Source organism: Pseudorca crassidens, chromosome 4, assembly GCF_039906515.1.
Source record: "Pseudorca crassidens isolate mPseCra1 chromosome 4, mPseCra1.hap1, whole genome shotgun sequence".
In the NCBI taxonomy this organism is placed as follows: Eukaryota; Metazoa; Chordata; class Mammalia; order Artiodactyla; family Delphinidae; genus Pseudorca; species Pseudorca crassidens.
In genome coordinates, this window is record NC_090299.1 from 145,354,192 (window position 1) to 145,368,772 (window position 14,581).

General features: G+C 35.8%; 1 protein-coding gene across 9 annotated transcripts in view; it reads right to left on the minus strand.

Moving 5' to 3' along the window:
• CCSER1 (coiled-coil serine rich protein 1) overlaps positions 1–14,581 on the minus strand; it is a 1,251,132-nt gene that overhangs the window by 1,081,892 nt on the left and 154,659 nt on the right. For all 9 annotated transcript variants that reach the window (XM_067736957.1, XM_067736956.1, XM_067736955.1 and 6 more), the window contains exons 2-3: positions 12,496–13,860; positions 1,830–2,014 (exon numbers count right to left, since the gene is read on the minus strand). In XM_067736957.1, the coding sequence (XP_067593058.1) occupies positions 1,830–2,014; positions 12,496–13,819 (1,509 nt within the window). In that variant the 5' untranslated portion in view covers positions 13,820–13,860. The remainder of the gene's footprint in view (positions 1–1,829; positions 2,015–12,495; positions 13,861–14,581) is intronic.

The window sequence follows — 14,581 nt, forward strand, 5'->3', positions numbered from 1 at the left end:
TGTGCGGCCCAGTTCCTAACAGGCCACAGACCGGTACCGGTCCGTGGCCTGGGGGTTGGGGACCCCTGCACTAAGGGCTCTAAGGGCGGTACTGGCATATGTGTGGTTGACAACAGGACATTTTTTAGGTGGCTAAAGATGGAGAAATGGTGTGAAATGATGTTGTCAGAGGTTGTCTTCATGATCAACATTTTTCTTAGACTGTATATCCCAGGGTCTTGCTCTAGGATGGAGAATGTCAAACCTTCCATGCAAGCAAGAAAGACAGATTTTAAGGGTTGCTATCCTGGTGTGCTTCTATGTGTTGTGACCCATGAGCATCTCAAGTGAAGACTTAACCTCTCTGACTTGTGATATCAACTATGCAAACCAATTTTTCCTTCAAAAGAAAGTCTCTTCAATAAGTGATGCTGGGAAAACGAGACAGCTACATATAAAAGAATAAAATTAAAACATCCTCTAACACCATATACAAAAATAAACTCAAAATGGATTAAAGACCTAAATTTAACACCAGATACTATAAAGCTCCTAGGGGAAAACACAGGCAGAACGCTCTTTGACATAAATTGCAGCAATATTTTTTTGGATCTGTCTCCTAGAACAATGGAAATAAAAGCAAAACTAAACGAATGGGACCTAATTAAACTTAAAAGCTTTTGCACAGCAAAGGAAACCATAAACAAAACAAAAAGACAACCTACGGACTGGGAGAAAATATTTGCATATGATAATATCGACAAGGGATTAATTTCCAAAATATACAAACAGCTCATACAGCTTAATATTAAAAAAAAACCCAATCAAAAAATGGGCAGAAGACCTAAATAGGTATTTCTCCAAAGAAGATATACAGATGGCCAACAGGCACATGAAAATATGCTCAATATTACTAATTACTAGAGAAATGCAAATCAAAACCACAATGAGGTATCACCTTACACCAGTCAGAATGGCCAGCATTAAAAAGTCTACAAATAACAAATGCTGGAGAGGGTATGGAGAAAAGGGAACCCTCCTACACTGTTAGTGGGAATGTAAGTCAGTGCAGCCACTGTGGGAAACAGCATGGAGGTTCCTCAGAAAACTGAAAACAGAATTACCACATGATCCAGCCATCTGACTCCTGGGCATATATCCAGAGAAAACTCTAATTCAAAAAGATACATGCACCCCAATGTTCATAGCAGCACAATTTAAAATAGCCAAGACATGGAAGCAGCCTAAATATACATCGACAGATGAGTGAATAAAAAAGATGTATATATATACATATATATACACATACATATACATATATACACATGGGTATATATACACACATACATTACACAAAATGGGATATTACTCAGCCATAAAAAAAGAATGAAATAATGCCATTTGCAGCAAAATGGATGGATCTAGAGATTATCATATTAAGTGAAGCAAGTCAGATAGAGAAAAACAAATATCATATGGTATCACTTATATGTGGAATCTAAATAAATGATACAAATGAACTTATCTACAGGACAGAAATAGACTCACAGACATAGAAAACAAACTTATGGTTACCAAAGGGGATGGGGAGAAGATAAGTTAGGCATTTGGGATTAATGTGTACACACTACTATATATAAATCAGATAAACAACAAGGACCTACTGTACAGCACAGGGAACTATATTCAATATCTTGTAATAATCTATAATGGAAAAGAATCTGAGAGAGTATATTTACTGAATCACCTTGCTGCACACCTGAAACTAATGCTTCAATTTGCAAGGAGCATGAACTTGCCAGTAATATATGGGATTATTTTATTATATGCAGGTATATGTATATACTTACCATGCTGTTCATTTTTGAAGATGATGAACCTGCTCTTTGCTTTCTTAGACTATTAACTTCTTCTACATTTCCATCTTTTGGTTTCAAAATCATCCTGCTACTCCCTGCAGTTCCTTCTGATGAGGATCGCAGTCGCCTCTCTATATATCTTCCTTCACGGTATGGACTGAGGCTACTGGCAAGAACTATTTAAAAAATAAATAAATAAAAATTAATATAAATGCTTAAATGTAGTTTTTATAAATGTTCCACTGAAAGTAAATGGAAAACTCTTAGTGTCATTCAACAAGTCTCAATCACAGAAAACTTTTTGAATTAGTAGTGGTACTTTACTTAACTATGTAATCACTTTGAAGCCTCTAAAACTTTCTAGTCATCCTTGGCTTCCTCATACCTCACATAAATCATATAAGCAAATCCTGTCCTCATTACCTTCAACTGTATACAGAATGTGACCACTTCTCACCACCTCCCGCACTAACTTCTGGCACAAAGTCCATCAGGGCTTGCCTTGGTTACTGCAATACTTCCTAATAGCCTCCTGCCCCTGCCTACTCCCACCTGCCTCTCCCCAACCAATACACAATCTATTTTCTACAAGGTAACCAGAATGATACACTTAAAACATAAGTGAGATTGATCATGATCGCTTCTCTAATCCTAAAGCTGATGTGTTTCCAGCGGGCTACCAGGTTCCACATGATATGACCCTACTCCAGACCCCCACACAGGGGGCTTCCCATTGCTCACCTCTTCATCTCTCTAACCTCATCTTCTACTGCCCACCAGCACCTTGTTCACTCTGCTTATGGCATATTGGACTTCTTGCTGCTTTTACAACATTGCAGGCATACTCCAGCCCCAGAATCTTTACCCAATACGCTTTGCACTGATATACGCCTCCCAAATAGCTGTATGACTTACTCCCTAATTTTTGTTAATATGTTACTTTGAGTAATACCCCATTCACTGTACATAAAAATGGAAACTAAAAACAAAGAACTATGAGAAAGAGAAATTAAGAAACTCATCCTTAAGATTCTCTTCCTCTAGAACCACCTCCAGTACAAAAATCTGTCAGTCAGAGAAAGAGAATCAGTAGGAGACCTATATTAAGAAGATTTATTGCAAGAAATTGGCTTATGCATTTGTGAGGCTGGCTAGGCTGCACCTCGAGGCATGCGGGATCTTAGTTTCCTGACCAGGGATCGAACCTGTGCCCCCTGCAGTGGAAGCACGGAGTCCTAACCACTGGACTGCCAGGGAATTCCCAAACACCTTTTCAAAAATTTGTGAAGATCCACCAGAGGGCAGACAGCAGAAGCAAGAAGAACTACAATCCTGCAGCCAGTGGAATGAAAACCACATTCACAGAAAGATAGACAAGATGAAAAGGCTATGTACCATAGGGCTATGTACCAGAAGAAGGAAAAGGATAAAACCAAAAAAAACACAATTAAATGAAGTGGAGATAGGCAACCTTCTAGAAAAAGAATTCAGAATAATGAGAGTGAAGATGATCCAGGACCGTGGAAAAACAATGTACATAAAGATCAAAAGATGCAAGAAATGTTTAACAAAGACCTAGAAGAATTAAAGAACAAACAAACAGATGAACAATACAATAACTGAAATGATAAGTGACCTGGAAGACAGAATGGTGAAATTCACTGCTGCGGAACAGAATAAAGAAAAAAGAATAAAAAGAAATTAAGACAGCCTAAGAGACCCCTGGGACAACATTAAACACAACAACATTCGCATTATAGGGGTCCCAGAAGGAGAAGAGAGAGAGAAAGGACCAGAGAAAACATTTGAAGAGATTATAGTCGAAAACTTCCCTAACATGGGAAAGGAAATAGCCACCCAAGTCCAGGAAGCGCAGCGAGTCCCATACAGGATAAACCCAGGAGAAACACGCCGAGACACATAGTAATAAAATTGGCAAAAATTAAAGAAAAATTATTGAATGCAGCAAGGGAAAAACGACAAATAATATAAGAGGGAACTCCCATAAGTTTAACAGCTGATTTCTCAGCAGAAACTCTACAAGCCAGAAGGGAGTGGCATGATATACTTAAAGTGATGAAAGGGAAGAACCTACAACCAAGATTACTCTACCCGGCAAGGATCGCATTCAGATTCGATGGAGAAATCAAGAGCTTTACAGACAAGCAAAAGCTAAGAGAATTCAGCACCACCAAACCAGCTCCACAACAAATGCTAAAGGAACTTCTCTGAGTGGGAAACACAAGAGAAGAAAAGGATCTACAAAAACAAACCCAAAACAATTAAGAAAATGGTCATAGGAACATATATATCGATAATTACCTTAAATGTAAATGGATTAAATGCTCCCACCAAAAGACACAGGCTTGCTGAATGGATACAAAAACAAGACCCATATATATGCTGTCTACAAGAAACCCACTTCAGACCTAGGGACACATACAGACTGAAAGTGAGAGGATGGAAAAAGATATTCCATGTAAATGGAAATCAAAAGAAAGCTGGAGTAGCAATATTCATATCAGATAAAAGAAACTTTAAAATAAAGAATGTTACAAGAGACAAGGAAGGACACTACATAATAATCAAGGGATGAATCCAAGAAGAAGATATAACGATTATAAATATATATGCACCCAACATAGGAGCACCTCAATACATAAGGCAACTGCTAACAGCAATAAAAGAGGAAATCAACAGTAACACAATCACAGTGGGGGACTTTAACACCTCACTCACACCAATCATCCAAAATGAAAATAAATGAAAATAAATAAGGAAACAGAAGTTTTAAATGACACAATAGACCAGATAGATTTAATCGATATTTATAGGACATTCCATCCCAAAACAGCAGATTACACTTTCTTTTCAAGTGCACATGGAACATTCTCCAGGACAGATCACATCTTGGGTCACAAATCAAGCCTCAGTAAATTTAAGACAATTGAAATCATATCAAGCATCTTTTCTGACCACAACATTATGAGATCAGAGATCAAATACAGGAAACAAAATGTAAAAAACACAAACACATGGAGGCTAAACAATACGTTACTGAGTAACCAAGAGATTACTGAAGAAATCAAAGAGAAAATCAAAAAATACCTAAAGACAAATGACAATGAAAACACAACGATCCAAAAACTATGGGATGCAGCAAAAGCAGCTCTAAGAGGGAAGTTTATAGCTATACAAGCCTACCTCAAAAAACAAGAAAAATCTCAAATAAAAACCTTACCTTACACCTAAAGGAACTAGAGAAAGAAGAACAAACAAAACGCAAAGAGAGCAGAAGGAATGAAATCATAAAGATCAGAGCAGAAATAAATGAAATAGAAACAAAGAAAACAATAGCAAAGTTCAATAAAACTAAAACCTGGTTCTTTGAGAAGATAAACAGAATTGATAAACCATTAGCTAGACTCACCAAGAAAAGGAAGGAGAGGACACAAATCAATAAAATTAGAAATGAGAAAGGAGAAGTTACAATAGAAACCGTAGAAATACAAAGCCTCCTAACAGACTACTACAAGCAACTCTATGCCAATAAAGTGCACAACCTGGAAGAAATGGACAAATTCTTAGAAAGGTATAACTTTCCAAGACTGAACCAGGAAGAAATAGAAAATATGAACAGACCAATCACAAGTAGTGAAATTGAAACTGTGATTAAAAACCTTCCAACAAACAAAAGTCCAGGACCAGATGGCTTCACACGTGAATTCTATCAAACATTTAGAGAAGAGCTAACACCCATCCATCTCAAACTCTTCCAAAAAATTGCAGAGGAAGGAACATTCCAAAACTCATTCTATGAAACCACCATCACCTAATACCAAAACCAGACAAAGATACAATAAAAAAAGAAAATTAGAGACCAATATCACTGATGAATATACATGCAAAAATCCTCAACAAAATACGAGCAAACAGAATCCAACAACACATTAAAAGGATCACACACCATGATCAAGTGGGATTTATCCCAGGGATGCAAGGATTCTTCAATATATGCAAATCAATCAATGTGATACACCATATTAACAAACTGAATAAAAACCATATGATTATCTCAATCGATGCAGAAAAAGCTTTTGACAAAATTCAACACACATTTATGATAAAAACTCTCCAGAAAGTGGGCATAGAGGGAACCTACCTCAACATAATGAAGGCCATATATGACAAACCCACAGCAAACAACATTCTCAATGGTGAAAAACTGAAAGCATTTCCTCTAAGATCAGGAACAAGAAAAGGATGTCCACTCTCACCACTATTATTCAACATAGTTTTGGAAATCCTAGCCATGGCAATCAGAGAAGAAAAAGAAATAAAAGGAATACAAATTGGAAAAGAAGAAGTAAAACTGTCACTGTTTGCAGATGACATGACACTATACATAGAGAATCCTAAAAATGCCAGCAGAAAACTACTAGAACTAATCAATGATTTTGGTAAAGTTGCAGGATACAAAATTAATGCACAGAAATCTCTTCCATTCCTATAGACTAATGATGAAAAATCTGAAAGACAAATTAAGGAATCACTCCCATTTACCATTGCAACAAAAAGAATAATATATCTAGGAATAGACCTACCTGGGGAGAAAAAAGACCTGTATGCAGAAAACTATAAGACACTGATGAAAGAAATCAAAGATGATACCAACTGATGGAGAGATATACCATGTTCTTGCATTGGAAGAATCAATACTGTCAAAATGACTACACTACCCAAAGCAATCTACACATTCAATGCAATCCCTATCAAATCACCATTGGCATTTTTTACGGAACTATAAGAAAAAATCTTAAAATTTGTATGGAGACAGAAAAGACCCCGAATAGCCAAAGCAGGCTTGAGGGAAAAAAACAGAGCTGGAGGAATCAGACTCCCTGACCTCAGACCATACTACAAAGCTACAGTAATCAAGACAATATGGTAGTGGCATAAAAACAGAAACATAGATCAATGGAACAAGATCGAAAGCCCAGAGATAAACCCATGCATCTATAGTCAAATAATCTATGACAAAGGAGGCAAGGATATACAATGGATAAAAGACAGTCTCTTCAATAAGTGGTGCTGGGACAACTGGACAGCTACATGTAAAAGAATGAAATTAGTACACTCCCTAACCCATACACAAAAATAAACTCAAAATGGATTAGAGACCTAAATGTAAGACTAGATACTGTAAAACTCTTAGAGGAAAACATAGTAAGAACAGTCTTTGACATAAATCGCAGCAAGATCTTTTTTGATCCACCTCGTAGAGTAATGGAAATAAAAACAAGAATAAACAAATGGGACCTAATGAAACTTCAAAGCTTTTGCACAGCAAAGGAAACCATAAACAAGACGAAAAGACAACCCTCAGAATGAGAGAAAATATTTTCAAATGAATCAATGGACAAAGGATTAATCTCCAAAACATATAAACAGCTCATGCAGCTCTATATTAAAGAAACAAACAACCCAATCAAAAAATGGGCAGAAGACCTAAATAGACATTTCTCCAAAGAAGATATACAGATGGCAAGAAGCACATGAAACGCTGCTCAACACCACTAATTATTAGAGAAATGCAAATCAAAATTACAATGAGGTGTCACCTCACACCAGTTAGAATGGGTATCATCAGAGAATCTACAAACAAGAAATGCTGGAGAGGGTGTGGAGAAAAGGGAACCCTGTTGCACTGTCAGTGGGAATGTAAATTGATACAGCCACTATGGAGAACAGTATGGAGTCTTCTTGAAAAACTAAAAATAGAATTACCATATGATCCAGCAATCCCACTGCTGGGCATATGCCCAGAGAAAACCATAATTCAAAAAGACACATGCACCCCAATGTTCATTGCAGCACTATTTACAATAGCCAGGTCATGAAGCAACCTAAATGCCCATCAACAGATGAATGGATAAAGAAGATGTGGTACATATATACAACAGAATATTACTCAGCCATAAAAAGGAACTAAATTGGGTCATTTGTAGAGACGTGGATGCACCTAGAGACTGTCATACAGAGTGAAGTAAGTCAGAAAGAGAAAAACAAATATCGTATATTAACGCATGTATGTGGAACCTAGAGAAATGGTACAGATGAACTGGTTTGCAGGGCAGAAGTTGAGACACAGGTGTAGAGAACAAACGTATGGACACCAAGGGGGGAAAGCTGTGTGTGGGGGGGGTAGGGATGGTGGTGTGATGAATTGGGCAATTGGGATTGACATGTATACACTGATGTGCATAAAACTGATGACTAATAAGAACCTGCTGTATAAAAATTAAATTAAATTGAAAAATTAAAAAAATAAAAGAAAGAGAAATTAAGAATACAATCCCGTCTACAGTTGCATCAAAAAGAATAAAATACCTAGGAACAAGTTTAATCCAGGAAGCAAAAAATATATACACTGAAAACTATAAAAGACATTGATGAAAGAAAATGAAGAAAATAAAAATAAAGAGATATTCCATGTTCATGAATTGGAAAGATTAATATTGTTAAAATGTTCATGTTACCCAAAGGGATCTACAGATTCAATGCAATTCTTATCAAAATTACACTGACATTTTTCACAGAAATAGAAAAAAAAATCCTAAAATTTGTACAGAAACAAAGAACACCCCAAATAGCCAAAGTAATCTTGATAAAGAAGAACAAAGGTAGAGGCATTACACGTCCTGATTTTAAACTATATTACAAAGCTACAGTTATCAAAACAGTATGGTACTGGTGTAAAAACAGACACATAGATCAATGGAATAGAAGAGACAGCCAAGAAATAAACCCATGCAAATGTGGCAATTAATTTCTGACAAAGAACCCAAGAATATATAATGGGGAAAAGATAGTCTCTTCAATAGACAGTGTTGAAAAATGGACAGTCACATGCGAAAAGATGAAACTGGGACCTTATCCTATACCACACACCAAAATCAACTAAAATTGATTAATGACTTGAAAGTTAAGACCAAAAACTGTAAACCTCCTAGAAGTAAACATGGGTATAAGCTCTTTGACATTCATCTTGATAATGATTTTTTGGATTTGATGTCAAGAGCAAAAGAAATAAAAGCAAAAATAAACAAGTAGGACTACTTCAAACTAAAAAGCTTCTGCACAGAAAACAAAAAAATAAAAATAAAAAAGAAAGAAATAAAAGACAACCAATTGGACCAATTGGATGGGAGAAAATATTTGCAAATCATATATCCTATAAGGGGTTAATATCCAAAATATACACAAAATTCATACAACTCAATAGCAAGAAAAAAAAATTAAAATGGGCAAAGGCCCTAAGTAAACATTTTTCCAAATAAGACATACAAATGGCCAATAGGTACATGAAAAGGAGCTCAACATCCCTATCATCTGGGAAATGCAAATCAAAACCACAATGAGATATCACCTCACTTTCATTAGGATGGCCATTATCAAAAAGTCAAAAGACAACACATGTTTTTGAGCATATGGAAAAAAGGGAACCCTTGTGCACTGTTGGTGAGAATGTAAACTGGTGCAGCCACTATGGAAAACATTATGGAGGTTCTTCAAGAAATTAAAAATAGAGCTACTATATGATCCAGCAATCTTACTTCCGGTAATATACCCAAAGGCAGCAAAATCACTATCTCAAAGACATATCTGTACTCCCATGTTCACAGCAGCATTATTCACAATAGCAGAAGTCTGGAAACATCCTAAGTATGAGAAAAAAGGAATGGATAAAGAAAATGCAGTATCTACATACAATGGAATATTATTCAGCCTTAAAAAAGAAGGAAATCCTGTCATTTGTGACAACATGGATGAATCTTGAAGATATGCTAAGTGAAATAAGCCAGACAGAGAAAGACCAATACTGCATGGTATCACTTACATGTGGAATCTTTTTTAGAAAGCTCAACTCATAGAAACAGAGAGTAGAAAAGTGGTTGCCTTGGTAAAAGGGTACAAACTTTCAGTTATAAGATAAATAAGATCTGAGGATCTAGTGTATAACAAGGTGACTATAGTTGAACTTAAATTTCTCAAAAACAAAAACCAAAAAGGTAAATATGTGACGTGATGGATATATTAACTAACTTGATGGGGGGGGGTGGAATTCTTTCACAATGTAACATATACCAAATCATCACTTTGTTCACTTTAAATATACAATTTAATTTTCCAATTATACTTGAATAAAGTTAAAAAATGGAAACTACAATCACACCCCCCACTTCCTAATCCTCTTTTCTGCTTTAAACTCATCCTCAGCAGTTATTATCACCTGACATTTATTTATTTGTATATTAATTGTCTGAGTATTCCCAGTAGAAGGTAAGCTTCATGAAGAAGGGAATTTATTCGTTTTGTTCACTGATATACCCTTAGTGCCTAAAACAGTACCAAAACAATATTTGTTCAATGAATGAATGAATGAATGAAACTGTTCTGTTTGGGCTCATCTATGAGTTTAAAGACTCTTGGCCAAAACCTATTAAGCCAACATATGGCAGTTTTTTCAGTAACTTTTTAAGTCAATGAGTTAAAGTTAAGTTGCCAGAGAGGTCAACATTCCATTAATAATTCTGAAATGAATGTACACCCAGGACATTCAGATGCATATTAAATACTAGCTTAAACGTATTTCACAATAAATACAGAATAAACTTAGTATTATGGAATTTGGCAACTCTTTCTTACATAAAATACATTTGTCTAAATGGCTTTAAAATCTTGAAACTTCTAAATTATAAAATCTTTATGAATAGCAGATGAATATCTCCTATTGATGGAAATGAAGAATAGTATGCAACCAACTTTCCCTTTTTGACGTTACCAGCTTATTTGCCTGTCTCTTTGTATTTTACAAGTTGTAGATACTATGAATTATCACCTAATGTCCAGGAACAGGCATCATGGTGTCAAATTCAGTGAAATTAATGTGTTAAATGGCTTGCTATTAGGATCTCAGTCAACAGATTAATAATCAGCAAGATAATTGCTGGTCATTCCCTAGTTTCCAAAGAGATAAATATTTACTCTATTCAGTTTGACATTGAGGCAAGTCACCATTTCTAAATAAGAATTAGATATAATCAAAATAATTACACTTTTACCTTTTTGGGTGCAATTTTCTAAAAAACTGCCTACATTCTAATCTGAGGTCCGCCGTTTGCTAACAATGTGATTTCATGAAGTTATTTAACTTAATCCTAAACCTTACTCATTAATAACTTCCACATAAATCTTTGGTTAGTACTAAATAAAACAGTGCATGCAAATTGCTTAGCACATCTTTGGGCACATAGTATCATCATCATTATCATTCTTATAATTATACTACAGTTAAAGAATTAAGCAGGTATAACTAAATCCCAAAATACAAGCAAGGCTACCAAGATAAAAAAATGAAAAAAGTAGGCAGATGTGTAAAAGTGATTTTGTATCAAATGTGAAAAAATATGAAGACAGTTGGAAAATTAAGTCATGCATTTAAAACTGTAAAACTGCTATATTCATGGAGAGACTAGTTAGGTAAGTCAGATAAACTTATGATTCTTGACATTATATAATATATAATTTCACGGATTACAAATTTTAGTTAATATTTCAGTATTATTCTTAATGTTTTGGAAAGAGCCTGGGTCATGACATGTACTACAACCTAGTCATGAAGAGCCTGATCTTTGGATTGAGAGAGTTGTAATTTGGCTGTGCTACTTACCAGCTGTATAATCCCTTGGTCTCAGTTTTCTCATGTATAAAATGGGGAACATACTAGTGCCTACCTCATAGGGATTGTATCCTAAACAATTACTTATGAACTTTGTGACTTTGGACACATTACTTAACCTATCTGTGCTCCAATCATCTTGCCTGTAGAATGAGTTAGAATAATAGTAGCGATTTCAATCACTTCCAGATTCAATAAATTAATGTATCCAAAGGGCACAGAACAGTAAATGGACATACTGTTGGGAGAACTATTAGTGTTAGTAGTAGTAGCAAAAGCGGCAGCAGTGGTAGTAGGAATCACAGTACAGAAAAAGAAGAATAAAAAATGTCAAATACAGCCAGTAGGTATTATATATTCAACAATTCTCTTGAACTGAATTTTATATTGAAAAACCATGTTTTCTGTTGAATAACAGACTGGAGTAAATCAACCTTCCCTCCCTCTTTCTGTGCCAAAACATGGATCCTATTTAATAATAAAAACTTTGTTAAAATAGGAAAAAGAATTTTAATTATACAAATTTCTTTTATAATGATTGTGTCTGGGCTATATCTATTCTTTAACTAAGAAATACCAATACTCTATCATGAACTATAAAAAAAGATGGCCCTTATCTTAGATAAAGCCACATTGCAAATAAAATTAATTTCCTTCCACTTTCTTCTGAGGGTCAGAATCTGAATTACACAACTAAGAAAAATAAGTAACATGGATGAATTACATTTTCAGCATGATACGAATGAAGTAAGTTTAAGCAGAGAAATGATTTAAGACAAATTATAAACAGGACAGAAGATTAAAGAGTGAAAACTAAGAAAAATGTAGTTTCCATGAGATAGAATAAGAAAATTGAAGAAATTATAATGAAAATTATAATTCATATCATTTATTATACAGAGAAAATCATCATACCTTTGGCAGGATTTGCATCATATCCATATGATGTTTTGTTTAAAATATAATGATCACCGGAAGAGGGTATTATCCTTGAATCTGAAATAGGATGGATCCCTTTAACATGTTCAGCTATTGCTTTATGTTGCTCATAAAATCCAAGTTTCCTTGGGGAGCTTGTTGCCAACATTGTTTCACCATTTTGTATCACCATATGTTCTCCCCTTCTTGTATCTGCTGATAGATGAATCTCTGAGTCACTCGCATTCACAGCAGGTAGTTCAGTGATTTGCAGTAACACTTCCTTCTGATTAGCAGCAGAGGTTTCTGGTAAGGATTTAGATTCAGTGCTACACCGACCTTCTAACCTGTATTTCCCAGGAGACATAATTGCACAGGGAGCAGTTCCCATAAGGTCTGTTGTCTTTGTAGCAGCAGCAGCAGGATTGGGAGAAATCTGAGAGGTAGAATCACTGTGGCCAAAGTTGTCACAGTGGGATGCCATGCTTCCACTTTTAGGAAATGCATCTGCTTCAGACACAGAATCTTCAGTCAAGGCTAAGAACTCTGAAGGTGTCTGAGCTGTAGTAAAATCAGCAGAAAGCAGTGGAGATGGTAACGAGCTTCCCGCCCGTTCTGTTACATCCACAGAACAAGATGGAGAACCTCTTAGTAATACAGGTTCCCTCTCTTGGTACTGTGCAATTTCCAGTGAGAATTCAGATTGTTGTACCAATGAAATGGATTGGCTCTGTGGAACTGGCTTAGAAAATTTATAGTGAGATGAAAAGGATTTAGTAAGAAGCTTCTTTGTTGACTGCTTAACAGAACGGCGAGTTTGTTCTTCTGTGAATCCAGAATCATCCCCCTCACTTTTGCCAGAACTCAGGCAATTTATAAAGACATTCTTATTAGTCGAGTGCTCGTTTTCTCTTTCAAAATCCTCTGTCAAAGATCTTGTTATCTTCTTATTTCGTGAACTGCTAAAACCAACAGAACGTCTTCCCCTGGTTTTAGTATGTTCTTCCAAACTCGGTTTTTGCATACTGCTGTGACCAGGTTGAGCACCATTTGAAATACTAAGGTTCTGGTTGGTAGGTTCTTGCTTAGGTTCACTCCCCTTCCTATGATGAAAGCTAATGGAAGGAGTACGGAAGAGGCTCCTGCGTTTACCTGTGCTACCTGAGCTTGAGTTAGTGCTGGAAGGAGACGAACTGTGGACACCGACTGTATTACTGGAGGAGGGTGAAGAAGGAAGAGAATCATGTTTTCTGCTAATACTCCTTCTGAATATTGGCAACCGGGAGACCAGAGTAGATCGTCTTGATCTGGAGTCCCCCATTGGGACTCCAAGGCTTGCACTGCGATAGCCAACTTAGCAACCTGAGAAAAGACAAATAGAACAAGTTAATAGAAGTCAATTATAAATAAGACATTTTAAAACATAATACTGGTTTTTCATTCATGACACAGAATTTGTTATACTAAAATAATAGCAAAATTCTGACAAAGAATTTTCTGAATTTCTATGTAGCAAAATATCCAATCATTTGTATAGAAATTTTATAATGGTGCCACAACTTCACAATGACCAAGAATATTTGAAGTCTAAATTTGTATTGGGAGACACGAGAGTGCTATTCAAGACTCAGCCTTACTACTCACACCAGTTCTATAATTTGGTAAATTGCTTAATCTTAACTTTTTATGTTTATTTATTTAGATTTAGTAGGCATATGACAGCCACCATCAATGCTCTCTGGGTAAAATGCCCCACCACTGCCTCTGGTGGCCAGCACCAGATGTACCATGGGGCTCAACAAGTAATTGACCTGAGCTTAAACAGAGCCACAGACCAGACGAAGGTATGACCTGACCCTAGAATCTCTACTCAAAGAAAAAACCAATTGGAACAGATACTCTCCCTTCGATTATGATTTAGTAAGTTTAGAGATAATTAGACCACTGGAAGAGGAAAGTAAACTACATCATAAAGGATCTAGAGTAGAGTTATATACAAGATAAAGTTATGAGGAAACCACAGCCATGAGTTGAAGAAAAGACAAATGAAAGCTAATTCAACTGGTAATGCTAAGACAAGTGG